The sequence below is a fragment of the Mustela nigripes genome, chromosome 9 (genome assembly GCF_022355385.1).
Source record: "Mustela nigripes isolate SB6536 chromosome 9, MUSNIG.SB6536, whole genome shotgun sequence".
NCBI classification, from domain to species: Eukaryota; Metazoa; Chordata; class Mammalia; order Carnivora; family Mustelidae; genus Mustela; species Mustela nigripes.
The window spans coordinates 6,071,647-6,095,719 of record NC_081565.1 but is presented as its reverse complement, the minus strand read 5'-3'; the positions used below and the strand labels follow the sequence as shown (position 1 = coordinate 6,095,719).

The 24,073-nt window shown below is 57.9% G+C and overlaps 1 protein-coding gene across 1 annotated transcript in view; it reads left to right on the top strand.

Moving 5' to 3' along the window:
* Positions 1–4,748: 4,748 nt before the first annotated feature.
* The window catches only part of PRRX2 (paired related homeobox 2), a 42,283-nt gene continuing 22,958 nt past the window's right edge, over positions 4,749–24,073 (top strand). Inside the window, exon 1 of the mRNA XM_059412180.1 lies at positions 4,749–5,045. Within this exon, the coding sequence (XP_059268163.1) occupies positions 4,772–5,045 (274 nt within the window). The 5' untranslated portion in view covers positions 4,749–4,771. The remainder of the gene's footprint in view (positions 5,046–24,073) is intronic.

The window sequence follows — 24,073 nt, the reverse complement described above, 5'->3', positions numbered from 1 at the left end:
CAACACCAGTGAGTTTTTCTCACAGTGTGTGGCTCTGACCCTGGCCCCCTGACCTCCCTCGTCCACTTTAAAGGACCACGTGATTACACCCTGTAATCTAAAAGGATCTCCTTAACTTAAGGTCACCTGAGAGGCAAGTTTAATTCCATCTACTACCAAATCCACGAATTCCGGAGATTATGAGGTGGACATCTTTGGGAGGCTATTATCAGCCTACCATATCCAGACATCCTAGGTATTTATTATTAAGAAAAGAAGTATGGATGTCTGACAGTAGGGACTGATGCATCCCTAGGCTTTCATTAAAAATAGTGGTGGACGAGACACAATCAGCAACTTACAAAAGGTTGTTACACTGTAGCTCGACTTACAATATCTTGACTTACAAGATGATCTTTGTCTATCTAGAATATAGATATAAGCTAGAAAGATATACTCAAAAATTATCATTTTTTAAAAAGATTTTTATTTATTTATCTGATAGAGAGATCACAAGTAGGCAGAGAGGCAGGCAGAAAGAGAGAGGGTGAAGCAGATTCCCTGTCGAGCAGAGAGCCCAATGTGGGGCTTGATCCCAGGACCCTGAGATCATGTCCTGAGCTGAAGGCAGAGGCTCAACCCACTGAGCCACCCAGGCGCCCCTCAAAAATTATTTTTAGCTCATTCCTTGTCCTTGTCGTATTGAATAAATATAGCAATTATCCTCAATCTCTTTCCTTAAACCAACTTGGGTTTTTAAAATTTTTTAAAAATTTTTTATTAACATATAATGTATTATTAGCCTCAGGGGTACAGGTCTGTGAATCACCAGGTTTCCACTTCACAGCACTCACCATAGCACATACATTCCCCAATGTCCATAACCCCACCACCCTCTCCCTACCCCCTCCCCCTGGCAACCCTCAGTTTGTTTTGTGAGATTAAGAGTCTCTTATGACCTTAAACCAACTTTTAAAAAGTATATTGAGTACTTACTGTGAGTCAGAGAGCTCTTACAATGGAATATATGTGATTTTTATTTTCTTAATTTTATTTATATCTTCTAAAATCTCTAAGCATCTTATTTCTGTGATAAGAAAATTAACTTTTCTTTTTTTTAAGCACATGAGCTTTTGAGACTCAGGTAAATATGCACTTTAAAAAAAAAAAGATTTTATTTATTTATTTGACAGAGAGAGAGCGGCAGGGGCAGAGGGACAGGGAGAAGCAGGCTCTCCGCTGAGCAGGGATCTGGACGTGGGGCTCGATCCCAGGACCCCAAGATCATGACCTGAGCCAACGGCAGATGCCTAACCAACTGAACCACGCAGGTGCCCCAAATATGCACTTCCATTCATGGTCAGACCTAGGATCCCAACAGACCCACCGATTAAACGTCAGCTCCTTCTCCATGAAATCTTCTCTGGTGAGCAGGGCTCGTCTCTGCTCGTCTCTGCTCATCTCTGCTCGTCTCTGCTCCCCTTTATTTGTCCCCATCCCAGCTGCCGGGAGCAGGCCTGGTTCTCTAAGCCCTCGTCGAACAGAGGTTCCCAGCCGGGATCCTATTCACCCCTCATTCCCCGTTCTGAGTTAGCATCACAGCATTGATCTCTATGACCATGGAAATTATTTCTTTTCTAGCCATATCCCTTTGGGGTAATGAGTTCTGTCCTCTTGGGGTTAACTGGAGTTTCCTTGGGTGCGTTTCCACGGCGCCACGGGCCTGGAGCTCTCTCTTGCTCGAGGGCTGAGCTTTGGAAAGAGGCTATGCCTCTCCTTCCCCACACTGCCATGTCCGTGCCACCCCGGCCCCCAGCCCCAGGACTGGCAAAGGTAGCAACAACTGAAAGGCAACAGCAGTAATAATAATAATAATAATAATAATAATAATAATAATAATTATAGGGGTGCCTGGGTGGCTCAGTTGGTTGAACAGCTCAGGTCATGATCCAGGACTTCCAGGATCGAGTCCCACATCCAACTCCCAGCTCCTTGGGAAGTCTGCTTCTCCCTCTGACCTTCTCCTTTCTCATGCTCTCTCTTACTCATTCTCTCTCAAATAAATAAATTAAATAAATAAAAAAAGTCTTTAAAAATAATAATAATAATAACAATAATGCCAAATTTGCGAGAATTCTTTGGGTTGGTCCTTTATGATCCCCATGTAGAGATGATGGACCAACCTCAGAGGGAACCGATAAGTGACCTCCCCAAGGCCACACAGCTTGTAAGTAGGGGGGAAGACACGCCCCCCCACCGTCCCCTCCCCTTGCTGCTCCAGAGTCTGACTTCGCTATCACTGCCCTCCACTGTTCCTTGGAAGAAAAGTGTGGGTTTTGTTTTGTTTTGTTTTACGATTTTATTTATTTATTTGTCAGAGGGAGAGTGAGAGAGAGTGAGCACAAGCAAGGGGAGAAGCAGGCTCCCCACTGAGCAGGGGACCCGATGCAGGACTCGATCGCAGGATCCTGGGATCATGACCTGAGCCAAAGGCAGACGCTTAACTGACTGAGCCACCCAGGCACCCCTTGGAATAAATGTTTTAAAAGTGACAATTGTTGACACTGAGTGCTCACTCCATGCGAGGTTCCCCACAATACATAGATGGATCTGCTGACCTGTTGATCCATTCATCGATCTATATCTATATCAACTTACTTAATTCTCCTAACTGCCCATTTTACAGATGAGGTAACTGAGAGGAAGAGTGTAAAGAGACTTCTAAGGTCCACAGCGAGGAAGATCAAGGTCTGCATTTTAATCCAGAAAGCTGGGGCCAGACCATCATCATCGTACAGAGATCCAGGACATAACCTCTCTGTACGTGTAGGATGAGTGAATGACCAAGCTGATGGAGGAAGCCGCTGTGACTGAGACCCACTCACATACCTCTGGGCCCTGGGCCTCACTTTACCCACCTGTTCAATAGAAGAGCTTAGACAAAACAATCTGGTTCTCCGAGCTCTGGAAGGAGCCTCTGCCTTTGCTGCCTCAGTTTCCTTATCTGTCATCCACGGGAATGGGACATAGACCATTTCCTGGGCCCTTCCCAGGTCCCTCCCTGTATTCTAGGCCCTGGGTCCAAGATTTCACCTGCAGAATCCCCCTAGTGCCCAGGAGACTGGTACTTCATTTGGCCCAACCTACAGGGAAGAAGTTGGGGGTCAGGAAAGGGAAGGCGACCCCCTGGAGGCCAGCACGAGACAGAGCTGGGCCCGGAACCTGGTCTCTGACACCAAAGCTGTTTGGGACACTCAGCAGCCCTTTTCCTGGGATGAGCCCCCACTCTTGGCTTGGTGGGCGATCCAGGAGGGCGGGGCGCTCCCAGCGAGTTCCCAGAGCCAGTAGCTGCCCCACTCTGCTCGGTCCCACAGAAAATGGTTCAGCCACACCCACCGTGTGCACTGCCCCTTCTTTTGCTGGCTTTTCTCACTGGGCACTCCTCGGGGGGCAGCTTTCTAAGGGAGAAACACCATATTAGCTCTGAACCCTCAATCCGCCCATGTGTGCACCTCTGAGGACTGCCCCGGTCAACACCACTTGGGGGACACTCAGTCTCATTTTAGGGGTTTTTCCATTGTCTCTGGGGGAAAAATGTGACTCATGCAGAACCCAGTCTGCTGGGCTATAGGCTCCCAGGGGCCGGGTCTCTGTGCAAAAGCACAGAAAGAACACCCTGAAGGCTCGCTCCTGGTGGGCTTGTTGCCGTGACTCCGACACAATGGCTGTGCAGGGACAGAGCCAGGGCACCCAGCAGCTGCCTGCGGAAAGGCCCGTGGCACCCGGATGGCTTTCAGTCTCAGTTCTGCCACCAGAGGCATCTTTTCCACGCTTTCCTTGAAAAACAAAAACAAGAGCAGAGACCCAAGCCTGCCTCTCTCTTACCTTGTCCATCTGTCAGTCTGGCTGTCGTCTGGCTGTCTATCCTCTCTGCGTGTAAACTAGGAATTCTGGAGGGGAGAACTCTCTCCTACCGGCCTGGTTTTCCTTGGGAAGGGCCTGGAGCTTCCTGGAGGTGGGCAACGGGGGTGTGTGTGTTGGGGTGCCGCGCCGTGTCTACACCCCAGAAGCTTGAGAATGAGCCGCTTCCTGGATGGCGGGGGGCAGGTAGAGTGACCAAGGTGGACCTTGGCTTCTTTTGGGCAGATGAGGAAGGCATTGGGGTGCGTGGGGGAATGAGGGTGGAGCTGGGAGTTGGGCTCTCCGCTGTCAGCTGTCTCAGAGTCGCCCCCCTTCACCCTTGCGGAGGAATTTGTGAATGGAAGGGGCAGTGAAGGGGGGAGTGTGTGCGCTGCTAATCCCGCCACGGTTGCTTCCCACACCCCCCCCCCCACAACACACACACTTGTTGGGGGATTTAACCAACCCCAAACACTGAACTTTCCTACTCCTTATGGTGTGGGGGGGAGGGGTGAAGGGAAGACACCCCTCCTTCCCCCTCTCCCCGCCCCCAGCCTCCCGCCGGACTCGGCGCGGGACCCCCTCCCCGCCCCCCGCAGCCGCAGGGTGGGGGCGGGCGAGGCGCGGCGGAGGGAGGAGGAGAGGCAGGGGCGAGGTCCGCTTCAAGAAGGGGCGTGTGGCCCGAGGAGCTCGCGTTTTAGCAACTTGGAGCGGGCGAGGCGGCCGAGGGGAGGGCGAAAGTTTGCTTCCCCGACGTCAGCGCCGGGCGGGCCGCGGCGGCCGGGGGCCGAGGAGGCGGCGGGCAGCGGGGCCCGAGCGCGGGGCGGCCGGGGCGCGCTCGCTCCGACCCGCGCCTGCCACCCGCGCCGGCGACGCCGGGGCCCTCGCGGGCATGGACAGCGCGGCCGCCGCCGCCTTCGCCCTGGACAAGCCGCCGCTGGGCCCGGGGCCGCCGCCGCCGCCGCCGCCGCCGCCCTCCGCGCTGGGGCCCGGCGACTGCGCCCAGGCGCGCAAGAACTTCACGGTGAGCCACCTCCTGGACCTGGAGGAGGTGGCGGCGGCCGGGCGGCTGGCGGTGCGCCCCGCGGCCAGGGCCGAGGCGCGGGAGGGCGCGGCGCGGGAGCCGTCCGGGGGCAGCAGCGGCAGCGAGGCGACGCCGCAGGACGGTGAGTGCGGGCGCCGGGCGGGGCCGCGCCGGGGTCGCCGGGGCTCCGGGGGCGTGGGAACGGAAGCGCGGGGTCCGGGGCCGGCCGGTCGGGGGAGCTCGGGGTGGGGGGAGAGAGTCCCGGGGCGCGGGCGCGGCGCGGGACCCGCTGCGGGGGGGGGGGGGGGGGGGGGGGCTGCCGGGCTGGCCCCGCCGCGCCGCGGGACGGTGGAGGTTGTCTGTCCGTGACCCGTGATCGCGTGGGCGGCGGGCACCAAGGCTCTCGACCCCCGGGGAGGGGCCCGGCCGCCTTTTGGCCAGAGCCACCGCCGCGAGTCGTGGGAACGGCGGGGAAGTGGGCCGCCTTTGTGCCCGGGGCGGGGGTGTGGGGGGACAGCCCTCGGGGCCGCGCTGCCGGATCGAGTCCCCTGGGAAGTGGGTGTGATTATTGACGCGGCACAGCTAGGGAAACCGAGTCTTGCGAGGGCCAGAGCATCCAAGTCACACAACTAGGTTCCGTCCGAACTCGGCCCGCCTGCCCCCCATCCCACCCGAGCTACTTCTGGGTCCTCGGATGGGTTCCTTGGCTAGGACAGGGATGCCGGGCCCCCATCTCCCAAGCCGAAGGAGCCAGCTAGGCCTCTCTCCACTGCCGAGGTTAAAGGTCATCAGGAAAGGGCTTTAAAAACAAACAACCCACCCAAGTGGCTTTTTTTTTTTCCCCTGAAAGTCACACTGGATCACAGGGGCCTGAGTCTTTGGTGAGAAGGGGGAGGGGAGGGGGAGCCAGAGCAGGAGAAGATGAAGATAAAGCCAAGGTCCCAGGCCCGGGCTGGTGGGCTGGGGGGGGGGGGGGGGGGGGGGGGGGCGGGGGCCCGGGGGGGGCCGGGGGGGGGGGGGGGGGGGGGGGGGGGGGGGGGGGGGGTCAGAGGAGTCCCCACAGCTCACCCACACCCTGTGGAGGAGATAGGATGGCTGACACCACAGTCCCCGCCCCTAGCTCTGGGGAGCAGCCTGGCCTGCGGGGAGGACCACTTCCCACTCCTGGGGACCCCCACTTCCTGCACCAGCCTCCAGGTCTCAGACAAGAGAGCCCCCGGCTGGCCACATGCCCTGCTTTTCACATGAGAGAAGGTGCCGGGAAAGCGGAGGTGATTTCAGCCTCATCTGAAACCTGGTCCAGGAGCACGTGCGGACGTGAGGCACGCCTGACACACAGCTGTGCCTCGGTACCCAGCTGGTGCCAGCTGCGTCCGGTGGTTACTGGCTCCCTCCCAGGGGCGCCCGCTGCCCACCAGCCACAATGGACCGGTGTCTCCAGGGTGAGCATGAAGCCGGCCGACACCCCCCCCCCCGCCCCGGGAGCTGGGGTTTCCCTGAGGGAAAACCAGAAGGAAGGTGTCTGGTTTGGACCAGGGGTTATAGGTGGGGGGCCTGCGGGTTCAGGAGGAGAGGGGCTCTGTTCCCCCCGAGTTTCTTGCAGGACCTTGGGTCTCCTGGGAGGAGCGGGCTGGCTCAGAGCTGGCTTCCCCTAAGGGAGGGCTCTGGTGAATGCGGGACCCCCTTGGCAGCCTTGGCAGGGCAGAGGAGGAGGAGCAAACTGAAGGCGAAGCCCAGAACGAAGGGAGAAAAGGAGAGGGGGCGGCAGTCACACGGGCGTTCTCTCTACTGGAGTCCTAGCCAGGGGCCGGTGCCTGTCTCCACCCTGGCCCCCAGCCGTGGGGAGAGACAGTGGAAGGCATTGCTTCTCTTGGACACAGCGGAGAAGGTTTCCAAACCCAGGGTTTTTCTGGAGAGTTCCAGAACAGCTCATGCCAGCTGGGGACATTAAGTGCCTGGAGGCGCGGGGGCGGGGGGGTGGTCTCTGGCAGCCCCCCAGGCAGCTTGGTGGATACTGGGCCTCCCCAGCGGCCCCCTGGGGCCTCGCCACTCTCAACTGAGCCCTGGAGGCCTGCAGGGCCTTTCCGGAGGTGGTGGGGCTTCCACACCCCAGGGGTAGGACTGTACTGGGGACAGAGAAGGTACTGGGTGTGGGGGCAGGTTGGATGGGGCTAGAGCAACAACCTCCACAGACCTCCTTCCCCTCACCAGTGAGCGACAAAGGGCTGAAGGCTGAAGGGGCTCACGGCTGCCTCCTGCCTCGGAAACCCCGCCCAGCGCTGCCGGGGGAAGGGCCCTCTAGCTCAGTGCTTCCCCTGGCCCCCTGGGGGAGATTTTCCCCAGGCCTCTGGAAGCTGAAGCAAACGGGACAACAGGGAGAGTTCGTCAGGAAGCTTCCCCTTCCAGTGTAAAGGATTCTCTGTGTTTGGGATGGTTATATTGGGATCTTTCCTCCTCACTTTTGGTGTTTGACCATCCTTTCTTTTATGAACTAGGGATAGTAACTGGAGATTGTTTGATTTTAATGTCCTGACTTGGCGAAATTAAAAGGCAGTAACCCTATACTCATTCCTTAGATTGAAAGCAAATCACTAGTCCGTGAAATCCAAATGTTTTATATAGAGTCAAACATCTCCCGCAAGGCCAGCCCCAAGCCGCAAGCCAGGGTGCCCGCTGCCAGGCAGAGTCCCAACGCCCCGAGAGGCAGGCAGGGTAGCGGAGGCTGGGGTGCTGCGTGGCTGCTGCTGGTCTGGGAGACCCTCTCAGCTGGCCGTCTGGGTCTGGGCCTGCAGAGAGAGGACAGAAGTCAACTGCCCTGCTCTTCTTCCATAGGCTTCCCTCTCGGGCAGGTGACCCCCACCCACTAACACTCACCACGGATGCCGAGTCTTGAGGTCTCCAAGTGGGGGAGAAGGAACCTTTCCTCCCCGCATCTCGGTGAGCCAGGCCTGCATCACTGGACCCCTTTCCTAAGTGGCCAACTAAACCTCGGGGTGCCAGGACTCTGGACCCCAGGCCAGCAGGCATGGGCTCTGGGCTGTGACTTCTACCCCCTAGTCCTGGGCCTGCGGGGAACGCTGGCGCCTGCTGGAGATCAGGACGTGCTCAAAAGTGGGTTTTTGTGTGGCTTCTGGAGTTGTTTCTGGGCCCAAAGAAAGAAACTGACATCACAAAGAGATGGAGGACCCCGTATTAAAAATGAAGGGCCAGTGGGGAGACTCATGAGTTAAGAAAATTGATCCATTTTCAAATCTGCCAGGGTAGCAAGGTTCACGTTCTTTTTTTTTTTTTTTTTAAATTTTTTGCTCTTTTGTTTTCCCAAAGCCACCAGTAGATGTACCCTATGCTCGCCAGTGATTTTCCCAGAGCAGGCACCCCCGGAACTGGCCGGGAAGGCTGTGGCTTCACTGGTGACTCAGAGCAAACCGGGGTCTCGCGTTCCTCCCAAATCAAACGCTGAAGTCTGCGGCCGCCGCTGAGCTATGCCAAGCACGTTAGGAAAATAAACCCTGGTTTGGTGCCTTTGCAATGACTTACAACAAAAGAAACCACATTAATAACTGAGATTTTCTTTAAAGCATTCCCTCCTGTGGGCAGGGCGGAAACAGGGATGCGGACACACTTGGAAAATAAACAAAGCTCCTGGGGAGCCCCCCCCCCCCCGCCCCCAGCCTCTGGAGGGCTGGTACCTGTTTCGGAGACCTCAGGACCAAGAGAGTCAGGGCAGCCCCGTGCTCCGAAGCTGCGGGCACAGGCTGAGCCAGGGTGACTAGAGCCCTGGGGTGGGCGGGATGGAGACCTGGGGCTCCCTCCACAGAGCCGCTCCCTCGGCCACAGCTGCTAATGGGGGCCCAGGAAGCTGAGAGTGAGCCTGGTTTGGGGTAGGGACGTGCCCCTTCCCCTTGCCACCGATGGGCGGGAATGGCCGAGTGTCTGAGCAGAGGACCGTAAGGGACCATCTAGGGCTCAGCAGAACTTGCCTCTAAGTTCTGAAAGCATTTATTGTGGTGGAATATACCCAACGGAAGGTTTACCTCTTGTACCATTTTTTAAGCACACGTTCAGGGGCATAAAGCACATTCACGGTTGTTGGGCAACCGTCAGTAGCTTCCGTCTCCAGACCTTTCTCATCTTCCCCGGATAAAAGTCTGCACCCATGAAACACCGACTCGGCATCCCTCCTCCCCGCGCTTGGCACCCACGCCTCTCCTGTCCGTCTCTGTGAATCCCACGACTCCAGGGACCTCATGGAAGGGAAGCTTGTGACATTCGTCCTTTGCTGTCTGGCTTATGTCACCTAGCATGACGTTTTCCAATTTCCTCCACGTGGCCGCCGGTGTAAGGATCTCCTTCCTCTGGGGGGCTGAGGGATATTCCAGTGCACCTGCGAGGCTGCGCGTGTGCGTGTGTGCTCACGCCGCGTCACGACTCTCCATTCATCTGCTGCTGGACACCTGGGTGTTTCCGCCTCTAGGACGCCGTGACTAATGCCCGTGAACGTGGGTGGGCAAATACCTCTTCCCATGTCCACTTTCTGTTCTTCGGGGTTTGCGCCCAGAAGTGGAGCGGAGCGGCTCCTGGGTCTTGTGGCAATTCTAGGTTTCATGTTTGGAGGAAGCGTCACACTGTTCCCCGCAGCTGGCCATGTGGTTCAGCCACCTGCCTCCCCCAGCTCGCTGTGACAGGTGGCCACGCAGCCCCTGGGCTGGTGATGGCAGGAGCCCGGGAAGCGGGCGGCCGGGACAGTACAGGCTGGTGGGGAAAAAGACAAGAAGGGTTTCTTCCGCGAAGGGCTTTTTTCCGATCGAACCTGCTTTTCTTCCCTCTTCTCTTGCTTCCCTGCCTCCATTTCCAGGGGGCGGGGAGGGGGGTAAAGCCTCCCCTTCCATGCGCGAGGAGCCCTGGCTTTTGCTGCCCCCTCCCTTTCCATGACCTTGATCATGTCACATCCCTCCTCTGGGCTCAGTTCCCACCTGAACAGTGGGAGGCAGGACCCAGATGTTTGAGAGGCCTCTCCTGTCCTTCATCACGGTCTGATCAGGCTGAGAAAATGCCCCAGGAACATGGAGTCTCCGGGGCCTGGGTCCTGGCGAGGGCGGCCCTTGGCACCTGCCCTGAGTGGGAAGAGGAGGCTGAGAGAGAGGCTGAGGAACCAGGTCTGGAAGCTGCGAGCCCAGGGGAATTCAGCTGGAGAGAACTGCCCGGTCCATCAGCGTGGCTGGTGGGAGGGGTGCCTCTCCGGCTTTTTCTCAGCAGGCCGGGCCCTTGCGTTAGTTCATTATTCTTGGCTCCAGGGTGGTCATGCAGATGATCGGCGTGGAGCTTGAGGGTGTGGCACAGGAGCCTTGGACCAGCTAGCGTGCCACAAGGGCCCTTCCCCATGGGCAGAAACTCAACAGGGCTAGAGCTTTCTTCCCTCCCAGAAGACTCTGGAAAAGTAGCTTGGGAGCAGCAGTGATAACACCTGCCTGCACACCACACTTGAGGCCCAGAAAGCAACCCGAGACTCAGTGTTGCCATCTGTGAAATGGGCACCATGGACAGGGATGTCCCTCTAGGTGTGGTGAGCCCCGAGTGGGTCATGTCCACAGCTGCCCCGTGAGTCAGGCAGGACTAAGGACATGCCGTCCCTATTTTTTGGAGGCCCAGAGAGGCAAAGCAACCGGCCCAAGGTCTCCCAGCTGGGAAGGGAGGCGTCGGATTTATTTGGGGAACCAAAGGGGGCAGAGAGGCAGGAAGGGATAGGCCTGGAGGGCTGCACGGAGTCGGGCTATTACATGGGCCTGTGCCGCGTTGAGTTTCTAAATGGGTAAAGACAAGAAGGAGGGGGTTGGGTGGCCTGTCCCAGGCAGGAAGGTGAGGTCAGATGGGATAAGGTGAAACTTGACAGGCTCGCGTGGCGTCCAAGACCCAAAGCACGGTGGCTGACCCCAGGTGCGAGCGAATCTTGGGGGTGATTTAAGGGAGAGCCCGTGGGTCCCCTGAATGCATCCTCCAAATGGCACAACAGGGTTGGAACCTGGCCAGGGGCTGCCCTGGGCTTGGAGGCTGGGGGAGGGGACAAGGGACAGGGGTCGTGCCAGGGACTCAGGGAGAGTGGCCGGCGGCCGTCACAGGCTCGTTGACTGGGCGCTCGCCGTGTGCCCCCCAGGACTCCACAGACCTGCCGGAGCCCCACTGTCCCACCAGCACGGAGTGGGTCCTCTCATCGTCCCCGTTCTGCGTGGAGGGAAATGAGCCCCTGGCCGAGGCCCCATCTTCCTGAGGATTTAGGGTTCCAGCCCAGATCTGTCCTGTTCGGAAGCCCTTGTTTTCTGCTACTCCCCAAGGCCATCCCTGGAGCCCCTGGGAGGCGTGCTGGTCTCCCAGGCAGGTGTGGGCTGCACTCAGGGGGCCATGGGGCAGCCCGCCGAAGGGGTCCCCTCAGCGGGGTGGTCTGGATCACAGGCCCATGGGAGGCACTGTCGGGGTCCGCTCAGCTTGGGTTTGGGAAGGTGTGAAGTGAGTGGTGGTGGGGGGAGGTCCTCTACCCTTCCTGTCTAGAAATATCCAGAATGGTCTCCTTCTATGCAGGCCCGTCTGCAGCCTCCCAGACCCAGGAGAGCAGCGGAGGGTCCCTGACTCAGGAACATCGACAGGGCGGCCCCCTTGCCCAGTCTGGCTCCGCCCCCAGGCTAACCCACTCGCTCACTCCATGGCCCTTTGCCGAGGGCCGACTACGTGTCAGGCCTCGAGCTGCTGCCACCTGCGCAGACCCTCAGACCCCAGGCTCCGGTGAGGTTTCCAGGGGCTGAGAGCGACAAGCACGGGCCGGGCGGGGGGCAGGGGGACGATGGTGAGAGTTGCCCAGAGAAGCCACGGCCTCACAACCACCACCGTCCCGCGGCTGCGTCCGAGGGAGACCCCTGCGGCATCTCCGAGTCAAGGCTGGTCCTCAAACCTGACCTCATCTGGCTTAACACAGTCACCGGTTGTCTCTGTTTTTCTCATTCTGTGGTAGGTCACTGAAGACCTGGTCACGGGCTGGCATTTTGGGGACCACGTGGTGGACTGGTTTTCCCAGACACACAGACAGAGATGCACTCCCGCACACAACCCCACACACACACCTACTCACACACATAAACCCCTCTCCCTCACACATGCACACACACGAACCCACTCATACTCACACACAACATTCCCAAATGCACACACAAACCCCCCCCCCACAAACCCTTTCACGTCTCCTGCCACGGCCCAATTTACACACTCACACACACACACACAAACCCAGTCGCTTGCACACACATACCTTCATCAACACACGCTGACATGCACCTGCACACTCTCAACACCCACACACTCACGCCCCTTTGTCAGGGCTCCAACCGGGGCCCAACAGATCAAGTCCAGGCTCTGAGTGGGCAGGGGCCGCGGGCAGCCGGTGAGCGGTGAGCGGCCCGTAAGGCTCGGGGATGGGCCAAAGGGTTAAGTGGCTTTTGTGAGGCGGCTGCGGCGAGTAGGAGAGCACCGGGGAGGGGGGCTTCCTGCCTAGACAGAGGGGGACGGTATCCGGCCTGCTCCCATGCTGAGCAGTCAGGGTGCTCCAGGGGCCAGGAGAGGGCCTGGGGGCAGGGGGCACGCGGCGGGGGCTCCTCACCCGGGGGCTGGCTCGCGGGTGGCAGTGGGGGCAGAGCTCACCCCGGCCAGAGGGCAGGAGTCGTGGAATCTCAGGTTCGCTAAACAACCCAGATGCTCTCACTGCCCCTATGAGGCTGTGTCCCTCCCACATCTGGGAAGCTGCCTGTCCCCAGCCTGGCTCCGAGAGCCACCGTGATGACAGGCGCCGTCCACACGGGGCACTTTACAGCCGGTGATACCTTTTATTAGATCCTAAAAGACGAAGTAGGCTCTGGAAGACATTATTTTTGGTCCCTCTTGTGATCCATTCTGCTTTTCCGTGCATGGGAGGGGCAGCTGGGACCTTCCGGTTGGCGGGGCGGGAGGGGTCATGGGGGCCAGGAGGTGGACAGGAGCTGCCGGGCAGTCTTTGGGGGACGGTCCTTGGTGTGGAGCAGTGAAAGGGTGAGGGGCCGGGACAGGGAAATTGGAAGCTTCCACAGGGGCCTTTCCACCCCAGAGCCGAGCGAGCACCTTGTAGCCTGAGAGCCGACCAGGTCAGGGGTGTTACCTTTGTGGCCCTGCTCCCCAGGAGGCCTTAGGTGGGGCCCCGGACGCGGCCTGTCGCAGGTCTGAGGGAGTTTGCACCGTCTGTTCGTCAACACGTGGTCCCAGAAATCACTGCATGAGAATCACCGGGGCAGCCGGTTGAAATGCATGTCCTAGGGCCGCACCCCAGCCCACAGCACGATGCTCCACAGGGCCTGGGCATCTGCATTTAATAGGTTCCCCATCATCTTTCTGTGCACGAAAGGGTGAGCACCCCTGGACTGCCACAGACCCTGCAGCTGCCAGCGGTGGGGCATGGCGGGGGCGGGGGACCCTCTACCTCTCCTGTCACTGCCAAAGCCCCCTCCCAGCATCCTGCCTGCCCGCCGCTGTCCTGTGGGGTCCCCAGGGCCAGGCTGTCCCCACCGGCCCCAGGTACTGCCCCCTGGGTCCCCCATCCCACCTCCTGGCCCGTCCTCCCCCCTTGCCGTGGGCGCAGACGTTTCCACGCCAGAGATGGCCTTATTAAAAGTGACATTTAACCAGAGCTGGAATTACCACGCGGATGACTGCAACCCGCGGAATCAAAGCGGGAGCCGCCGGGCGCGCCTGGCAGGGGCCCGGGGCCTCTCCTGTACCAGAGCTCGGCGCGGGCCTCCCATATAAAACCCCCGCCGAATGCCGAGGTCTTGAAAGCCAGTGCACCTCCTTTCATTAGACTAACAAATAACACGTAACAGAAAACATCTGTTAACAGCAGCCCCTAATGCTCTCAAGATGGTCCTGCGGGCGGCCGGTCCAGCCAGCGGGCAGCCAGGCCACGCGGGGCCCGGGGTCTGGCCGCCCCCCTTCTCAGGGTGGGTGCGGGGCCCTCTGGGGAGCCCGGCCCCCGTCCTGGTCTGTCCTGGGCCTTCTGCCTCTGCATCCCCCACCCCTGCTGAGACTCTCTTCTTGCTGATGACAACGGGTCAACCGAGGGTCTGTTTGCATGGGGACCGTCCACACCGGCTGTGTGACCTGGGTGGGTTTCTTCCTCTCTCTGAGCGCCTGGGTCAGCAACCGGGAGAGGAACCGTGCGTCCTAGCAGGACGGACATACAGACACAGGGCAGTGCTGGAGCCGAGTACAGGTGGACACGGGTATCTGCTGTTAGGATTCCAGTGCAGGACGTGGAGGCTCGGAGAGCCTAAGTGACTCACCCCGTTCCCCGAGCCTTCGAGCCCCCCAGTCCACTTTTCCATGATGCGGAGATGCACAGAGCGAAAGGCGGCCGCCTCCCTGCAGCGAAGGGCAGAGGACGAGCTTCTCTTGAGAGCCCGGGCTGACCCGGTCCTCGCGGAGGCCCCACGTCCCCTCGCAGCCCCCCACCCCTCCCCCTGTGGGCTTGGAAGCCAGAGGGGCCTCCCAATGCCACATTTTCCCAGCTGGGAGCCTGGAGACCCGGCTTCCTCTCTGGGACCTGGAGGTGGAAGGGCTGCCTCCCACACAAGGGGCCGGCTGGCCGGAAGGACATCCCAGGAACGGGACAGAAGACAGCCTGGCACTTTGTCCCCTGATTCTCCTCAGGGCGAATCTTAACCCCCTCCCCACGCCCTCCAAGAGACACCTTGCTTTGGGTTCCAAGAACACTGGGTGGGACCCCTTAATTTGCACATTCATTCGGTGCACAGGTGTGTTGTTTTGAGACATTGTGCTGGGAAAACCCCAGGGGACAGGCGCGCTCTGGGCCCTGACCAAAGAGTGGAGCATGACGGCAGTGTCGTTCGCTTGCTGCCTGCTGTCCTGCCCTATCTGCCTGCCTCCCCTCTTACAGATAAGGAAACTGAGCCTCAGAAAGGCCGAGTGACTTGCCCAAAGCCAGAGTCTCAGGGCAAGGCCAGCCACCCCATGCCGGGCCCCCAGATGGCCGAGGAGCCACAGTGACCTCTTGCTGGAAGCGTCCTGGGCCCTGCCAGGGAGAGGCTATGCCTCCCGCCTTCCCAGTTCTCATCCAGAAACTTCTGCAGTGCGCTGAGGAAGGCACGGGTTTTTCCAGGACCCCCTCGTGCAGGGCCCGCCCCCCTAGCAGTCAGGCAGGAGGACCCCAGGGCAGTGTGGGGCCGGAGGGGGCCGGGGGCTGGGGCCTGGGGAGGGACCCCAGCCTTTGGGACTCTCATGTTTCCTAGGGACATTGTGTTTTAACTTCCACAGAGCCGGCTGCCCAGCCAGGGCAACCCCGGGCAGGGAGAGTGTCAGGGCTCCAAGCGGGAAATGGCTGGAGACAAGAAGGAAAAATGCTCTGCTCTGGTTTCACTGGGAAGGAATGAAGGAAAGGCAAAGATCTAAGTGGCCGAAAGCGAGGTCACTGTTCCAGGCAACTGTTGCTGGTGCAGTGAACTCAGGGCCGGGCTGGCCAGGGCTCCCAGGATGGCGACCTCACTAGAGGAAGGTTGGGGGAGGCATCCCAGGGACGCTGCCCTCCTGCCTTCCTTCCTTCCAAAGATATTTGTTGAGCACCTGCCCCGTGTCAGGCGTACGCTGGATATCGGGGTCCCAGCTGGGATCAGGGAGGTGCGGTCCTTGCCAGGAAGGAGATGTCCTGGCTGCTAGGAGATCAGATAATGGGGCCCCCTACTTGGTCTGGAGGGTCAGGGAAGGCTTCCTGGAGGAGTAAGCCAAAAGAAGAGGTGCCGAAAGGTGCTTCAGGTGGTGGGAAGAAGAGACGCAGAGGTTCAGAGGTGAGAAAGAGACCGGCTGTTCCAGGAGCAGAGGGACAGGAGGGAGCGAGCCCATGAGCGAGGCCTGGTCCGAGACTTGTCATCGTATTATTAAGAACCGCCAGAGTGCCTTCTGCTCGTCTGTGCGTGTCCGGAGTCTCCAGAGCGCCCAGGCCCTCTCCGGGAGCTCTCTTGGTGAGCCAGTTTTCCCCTGCCGTGTGGGAAGTGAGTGGCTACCTTGGGAACCGTGTCCTCAGTAAGGCGCTTGTCCTCGACGTGTTCCTCAGCCTGGCTGGCCCAGAGCCTCTGGGGCTGTGCCCACTCCTGACCCCACCCAGGCTCTCCAGGCTTGCCCAGGAGGAGATGGACAAGGGGCACCATGATGCTGAATCAGAAGCTGGAGCTCGACCCATGCAGATGCCCGAGATCCTGGAACAGGGGCAACCTCCCTGGTCCTCTGTGCAGCTCAGTGGTGACACTAGTTTAGAAACAAAGCTGGCCCCAGAGAGGTGCAGTGGGTCTCCCACCTTCTCGGGGGCAAGGCATGCTGCTGATAGGGCCTGGGTTGGCTGTGCGATTCTGGCCCCAAACGCACCCCCGATTTCTGACGATCTTGGGAAAGCACCTTATTTCCCTGAGCCTCAAGCTCTGAATCAGCAAAATGGGCATAGCGGTAGCTCTGGGAGCTTGGGCTGCTCCGAGGAGCTGATGAAATCAGGCAGGCAGGGGCTCAGGGCGACGCCCATTTGGCCAATTTATTTTCTCTTTTACTCTCTCTGACACTTGGGAAGAGGGGACAGACACCCGGCTCAGGACCGCTAAGCCCTCTCCCAGTTGGAAAAACTAAGAAGAGTGAAGTTTCCCAAGGCCCCACTGGAAAAGGAGCTGAGGTTAGGAACAAGAGTTTTGGGCCCCAGGAGCTAGCTAGCTCTAGTGGCCTTTGCCAGTACCTAACTCTGCTTTCCAAAGAGGGGACCGTTGATCCAGCCCTGGGCGTCCCACCTCCCACAACCCTGCCCAGCGACTGGGGTCCCCTGTCTGGAAGGATGGCCTGGATCTGCCGCAGCCCCAGCCTGGCTGGGACAGACTGCCACTCCTAGGCAGAATAAGCATCTTGCTTTATTTTCCACGGCCCAAGCTGTAACCATGTATAATTTCATGACAAATACCGCCTATAAAACACAACACAACTATTTTTATAATGTGGCATTTGAGGTTAAAAATTCAAATTAGAGATTAATTGCAACTTCTAGAAGTTCTGTGGATAAGACGGCTCAGGGAGAAAGGCTGAGATATTCAGATATGCTCCCTCAGGGATTGCACATGGGTTCTTACCACATAGTGAGAACATGTGTGTGCTCACACTCACACGCACGTGCAAACACACACAAACACACACACACTCAGTGATCCCTGGGCTCCAGCAGATCCCACATTTAGACATGGTGTTTGCACTCATAGGAAAGCTGATCTTTTTTTTTTTTTTTTTAAGATTTTATTTATTTATTCGACAGAGAGAGATCACAAGTAGGCAGAGAGGAAGGCAGAGAGAGAGGAGGAAGCAGGCTCCTCGCTGAGCAGAGAGCCCGACGCGGGACTCGATCCCAGGACCCTGAGATCATGACCTGAGCCGAAGGCAGCGGCTTAACCCACTGAGCCACCCAGGCGCCTGGAAAGCTGATCTTGATGCTGGCTCCTTTCTCTGCCTGGGACCCCAATGTCCAAGTGGCCATCAGAAGCAGGTTCCGTGTGGATCTGGGTTTGTAGGCTGGTGGCAGGGTGGGGAAATGCACAGAGCTCGGGGCACCAAGAAAAGAAGTGAAGGTACCAGATTTACCTCCACTGGGAGCCAGCTCTTAGCTTCTCCCTAAACCCTCTTTTCCCTCTGCCTCTCAGAAACCAGAACCAGATGGGAATCTAAGTGAATAGTGGGTCTGTGGACAGGGCAGACAGCGTGGGAGGGAGCCCCAGGCAGGGAGGAGGGAGAAAAGCTGAGAAAGCCCCATTCCCAAGAGATCAGAGGTGGGCTGTATCTCCTTTGGCCCCTAGGGGCTGGCCTGGAGGCCCCGCAGGAGAAGCTCAGGGTTCTGGAGAGCTCTGTAGCAGCTTCTTGGGCTCTGCGGCTTGTGACAAATGTCGGCTGCTTTTTGCAAACCGGTGTCCTCTGCACAGCAGATTTTCATCTCTACCTCCCCCTGCTACAGGCAGGCCTCTGAGAGGGGCCATGGTCCCTGTTAGGAAGGCAGCAGTTCTGAGGAGTTCATAACCAAGGGCTGGGGCCTCGTGCGTGGCCTTGTGTGTCCAAACGGCGCCCACGGAGAAGAGGTCCGGAGTGGGGCCAGTGAGTCCGACCCAGACCAAGTGGTTCCCTGGGGCAAAGGGTTTCCCCTTTTGGGCCTCAGTTTCTTCATCTGCAAAGGAAGGATATGGACACGTGGGTTGTGAGGATGCAGAATTGGAAGCACTTGGCCAGGGACTGGCCCTCGGCCACCTGCCATGTCATCACTGCCGTTGCTAGAGCCAGCAGCTCCCTCGGGGGTAACAAGTCATCTCCCCGAGGAAGCTCCCACTTGGGTCTAAGCTCAGGGCATGCATCTCCCCCCCTCCGATCTTTACAGAAGGCCATCCACATTCCCATTTCACAGCTGAGAAGTAGAGGTTCTTCTACTCAACATATTTCTTGAGCCCCGTGCTAAATGCAGACCCGGGGCAGATACCCCCCCATCTGCCTTTAGGAGCTTCCAGGCAACCTGCGACAGGTGATTATCTGATAATGACACAGACAAGTAATGAATTGCAGTGCCAGTAAATTCCATCAAGTTGAGGAGCATGGGGACCCCTGGGGCTCAGAAACAGGCGTTGTCATCCCAAGGCTGCACAGTAGAGGTGGAGTCAGACCCCGGAGCCCTCCCATCCCAGCTCTCCCCACGGTGCAACGCTCTGGCTGTCCAGAGCCCCCAACCCTACCCCAACAGGCTGCAAAGACCCACATCCCAAATCACCTGGGAGACACGACCACGACAGCACATGCAGCAGGGGCAGGGCTCGAACAGAGGAGGCAGAATAACGAAGTCCGGCCCACAAGTCTCTGGAGTGCTGTACTTGGGGGAGGGGGTTCTCCTAGTGGGGGCACACCGCTCTAGTTCTGCCAGGGCAAGGGTGAGGGTCCAGGTGTAGGTGAGGCTCCAGCTTTGTGCTAGTCAGTGCTGCCACCTACAACGGAGAGAAAACCGGCCCCAAGTGGCTTAAGAGGAAGAAAAATCATGATGCACATCACTAAAAAATCCAGGGCGGGACTTCAGGCACTGCTGGATCCAGGACTAAACCATGGAGCAGCCGGTATCTCTCTCCCAGGGTCTCTCTCTGCTGGGATTGGGTCCCTGCCCACCTTCGAGCCAATCACAGAGGAGCTGAGTGCTGATTGGCTGAGAGCGGTTGTGTGGGTTGGGTTTCAGCCAACCCCTCTGACCTGGATAGGGGGAGGCTGCTCTCCAGGGAGTCGCTGCCTGACATCACAGAGCTTACGTTTAGGAGGAAGAGTTCCCCCAAATACCACTGGGGGCTGCTTTATGTGCTTCATATGTATGGTCTCCCCTAACACAGAGGGACCTTTATATGCCCTCTTTATAGATGAGGCAGTGGAGGCTCCGAGAGTTCAAGTAACTTTCCCAAGGTCACCCGCCTTGTAGGTGGAGGAACACGTCAACCATGGCCCTTAAAGCAACCAACGCCCATCCCGGTGGCCTGGGCAGCTGGCTCTGGGACCACTTTAATGCCATCTTGTGCCCTGCCACGGGGACAGACTGCTATGTCACTGGGACCCTGCACGCCTCTCCTCTGGGACTGAGTGTGTCCGTTTGGCCCCGTGGGTCTGTCCAGCTCCCACAGAATCTGAGCGGTCTGTGTCCTGGGCTGAAGGCTGGTGGCAGGAAGCCATGGAAGTAGCTTCAGAAGGGGGTGGTCCCTGCCCTTGCAGGGGAGCTGAGCATGGGACCCCCATCCAGTAGCAGTGCCCCCCTCCCATGACATCAAACCCTCCATGGCAAATGCACTTTCTGCACAGTGAAGAGTGACAGTGGATCTGGGTTGTTCAGCTGACATGCTGTCACCTGCGGCCAACATGTCCTTACCCATCTGTTAATTACCCTTCCACAGTGTATTCTGGAACCCATAAAAACTGTATTCCTATAGGAAGTGGTGCCTAAGGTGGGAGGTGAAGAACTGGGCTGGCTTTAAGGCTAAGCGGAAAAGTGTTCTAGCCAGAGGGAACAGCATTTTCGAAGAGGGGAAGTGACAGAATGCAGCTGGTCGGAGGCTTGTGGGGGGCGGGCAGGGAACGAGAGGAGGCTCTGGAAGAGGGCGTAGGTCCTGAGACCGGGATTCAGATTGGTCTGGCCTTTTGACTCTTCTCTGGGTCTCGCTCGGGACCAGGGAGAGGAGAGTGAGGACTCAGGGCGCAAAACATCAGGAGACGCTCATTGGCGGGGTTGTGCCAGGGCAGGGTGGACATCTGAGAGGGGGTGCCCCACCCTGACTCAGCGTCTGCTCACTCAAGAAGAGGTCCCGGCTCACCAGGAGCCTCAGACTCCGTCTTCACAATCAGCAGCCCCTCCTCCCCTGCCCTCCGCTCTGCAAACACTCCAGCATCCTGATTTTGTGAGTGGGGGGCCTTCGTGGGTCTGGTGGTGGGGGAGGGTCTCAGCAGAATGTTAATGAAATCAGAGCTGCCCAGGTTGGGGCCAGGCCCTGGCTAGGGGAGAATTAAGCAAATGTGCCCAGCCTATTGCAGACTCTTTTCCATACTGGATTGGTGCTGGCTGAGGGACACCCACCCGCAGCGCAGCCCCCTGCAGAGGGGGTGGGGACATATGACTGTGGGGGAGCAGGTTGCTCCCTCAGTCCTGGGAGCCTGCCAGGCGTTGGACATTCAGGGACGCTTCATAGAAGGGAGGGGCAAAGATGGGCCTCGTGGCTTGGCAGGGAGCTTGGCCAGTACAGCCCTCCCCCTCTGGAGAGGTGAGGTGTACAGAGGGCCCATGTCATGCTTGTCAGCCCTAGCAACACTGTGGGACCCGTATCTTGACTGCTTTCCAGATGTCACCCCTCAGAGCCCTCACAGCCATCCATGGATCACGTGTTATACAGACAGGGAAACTGAGGCACGGGGCAGGGACATGATTTGCCAGGGCTGCAGAACCAGCAGCCTGATTTGTGGCCTCTTTTGGTCATTGGACCCGAGTCCTGGAATCATCATAACAACCCGGTGGGGAGGGTCCTCTTATTACACCCCCTCGAGATTTGGAAGGAGATGGGGGCATGGCCCAGGAGCTAAGGGCAGGGAGACTCTAGCTAAGATCCCAGCTGGGCAAGCTTGGGCAGGCCACATGGAGACTCTCTGGACCTGTTTCCCCTCTTGAGAAGCAAGTTAACAACCCTGTCCCCTTTGCACCGTCTCTAAGGGTGGGTGAGAGAGGGTTTTGAGGGTGGGAAGGGCCCCCCGATGGGAAGGGGTGCTCGTTTGAAGAGCCCTCCTCTACCCAGGCTCCATGGTGAGCTGCCCACCTCCCGCTCTGCCTCTCCTTCTCCCTCTCCCTCTGTGCCCCCTCCCTGAACACCCGCAACGGCACACATCAACCTCATTGTTTTCTCCATGATGCACCATCGACGTCAGGACGAGGTCTAACCGACTCTGAAGGAGAAAGGCCGGGAGGGCTCCCTGGGTCCGCGCTTCAGCTGCTCCGTCCTACCTCCGTTCAGTCACATGGGGCCCAGAGAGGCAGCTGGGAGCTCACAGCCTTGGAGGACTTGGGACAGGGGCGCAAGCATGTAAGTGAGTCCCGAGGAGGCAGAAGCAGACATATGCGCAAGGCGTTCGGGGCTTTTCTCGTGGAGTCTTGCAGGATGAGTAGGAGCTTGTGTTGAGAGTTCGCGCCTCACCACCCTCGGCCGCCTGGCTTCGGATGGAGCAAACCCCTCCTTCTCATTCATAGAACGGAACAGAAAGTGCCTGGTCTGCTGAGACTCCCCAGAAGTTAAGGACAATGAGGGTCTCCCAGGAAGGAGGTGAGGTATGCTAGGGCAGGGGTGTTCTGCCTTGTTCTTTTCCGAGAGGCCCGTGGCTTAGGGCTGCTGAGCCCATGACCCAGGGAGACACTCCTGTTCTTAGCGCACCCTCGCCTGCTTTCCAAATCTCTCCTTTCAGCTTCCCCGTCTTCTCTGAGCGGAAGCCTGCCCGCTCGGGTCTGAATCCTGACTCTGCCAACCAGCTAGCTGGATGACCTCGGGCAGGTCCTCATGGTCCCTGAGCCCTGGTTTCCCTGCCTGGAAAAGGGGGATCAGTGAGAGTGTCGGTCTCCCAGCACGGTGCACTGGGCTCAGCGCCCTGCACACGTGTGCGGACCGAGTCCAGCGTGTCTCGTTCTCCTGCCTTACACCGGCACCGATGCTCGGTTACCTGAGTTACCGCCTGGGACAAGCCACTTCGCAGGTGGAGGAATGGGCTTATTTTGGCTAAGTGGCCTGTGGCCACAGTACAGGGGGCTCGACTAGGCCTGTCGGATGGCATTGTCAGGGAGGGGTTCTCGATCCTCGACTGCACAGTGTGAGTGCTCGGTGAGTGCTCGTGGCCAGGCTCAGAGCCTGAGTCAGACTCTGGAGGGTGGGGGGCTGGTTGGGGGCAGGGGGACTTGACCTCTTATTTTAAAATCTCCACCCAGGGATTGTGCTGAGCAGCTACCCTGAGGACCCCAGTTCCGCCCTGCGGCCTCTGTCCCTCCCACCACACCCAACCCATCCTCCCCTTCCCTCGCAGCCTCTGTTTTGGGGGGATGAACCCCCTTCCCCTGATAATTGGTAGGAAATCTGAGTTTTTCTCTGTAAGGACTTTTCAGCCTTCTGGGCACACCCTTGAGGGTGATGAGTCACTTTAGAAAGACCCCAGGGCTCAGCGGGGTTTTTGTTAGACACACAGGTTGCATCAAATCACTGGGAAGGACCTGAACCCTGGCGAACACGGAGCAGGAGGTGGGGGCTTCACAGACCCCCCCGCCAAGGGCGACAGTTCTCGGGGGACAGACAGGGGCTATCACCATTCATACAATATCTGGTTTCCAAATCCAGAATGGCCTGTACACCGTGATGCTGCCGCGGACGAAACCCTCCTCCAGGGATTCGCGGAAATGGGCAAAACAGAGACTCCCCTCCCTTGGGTGCTTGGAAACCGCAGGGGCGGGCGGGCCAGCATCCGCTTGTGCTGCCTCACGAGTGCCCGCCAGGAGACTGCCCGGGATTTTGGAAGCTAGTTGCCAAAGACAGATGTTCTCAAAAGTTAAATTAAATAAAGTTACAATGACACAAGCTATCTGGAAAACAAAGGCGATATATACTGAGAACTCACCTCTTACCAGTTTACTGCACTGACTACGGTTTATAGGCTTGGGATTTTGGGCATTTATGGTATCTGGATGGTGCAAATACTGTATCCTGGGGTGCTTCTGTGCCTGACCTCCCAATCTGGACTTCGTTGGCATCATGTTATAGCTGGAAGTTGGCCGTGGTGGAAGTATTTATACCCCAGAAATGGACAAACATAAATCCAGGGTCCCTTCTCACAGAGGACCGATTGTTAAATATCTAGCAGCACACCACAGGCTGTAGTTAATTTTTTTTCCTTTTTGTTTTCCCTTTTATTTATTTATTTATTTAAAGGTTTTACATATTTATTTGACAGAGATCACGAGTAGGCAGAGAGGCAGGCAGAAAGGGAGAGGAAGGGACGCTCGATCCCAGGACCCTGAGATCATGACCTGAGCCAAAGGCAGAGGCTTTAACCCACTGAGCCACCCAGGCGCCCCTTGTTTTCCCTTTTAAATAGACTTTATTATTATTTTTTGGAGAAGTTTCAGGTTTGCAGCCTGATCGAGCAGGAAGTACAGAGAGTGCCCATAACCCCTCCCTTCACACACAATACCCTGCACCAGATTGGTACGTTTCTTACAATTCACGAACCTAAATTGTTGCATCATTGTCACCCAGGCCATAGGGTTTGGACCAGTAGATAATGACAGACATCCCCCACGATAGTATCATACAGAATAGTTTCTCTGCCCTAAAAATCCTGTGTTCCACTTGCTCCTCCCTCTCCTGGCTGCCAACCCCTTTTTACTGTTTACAGACTTGCCTTTTCCAGAATGTCATATAGCTGGAATCATACGACACGTGGCCTTTTCAGATTGGCTTCTTTTACTTAGTAGTGTGCACTTAAAGTTCCTTCATGGCTTTTCATAGCTTGATCGCTCATTTTGTTTCTTTGTTTCTCCTTCTG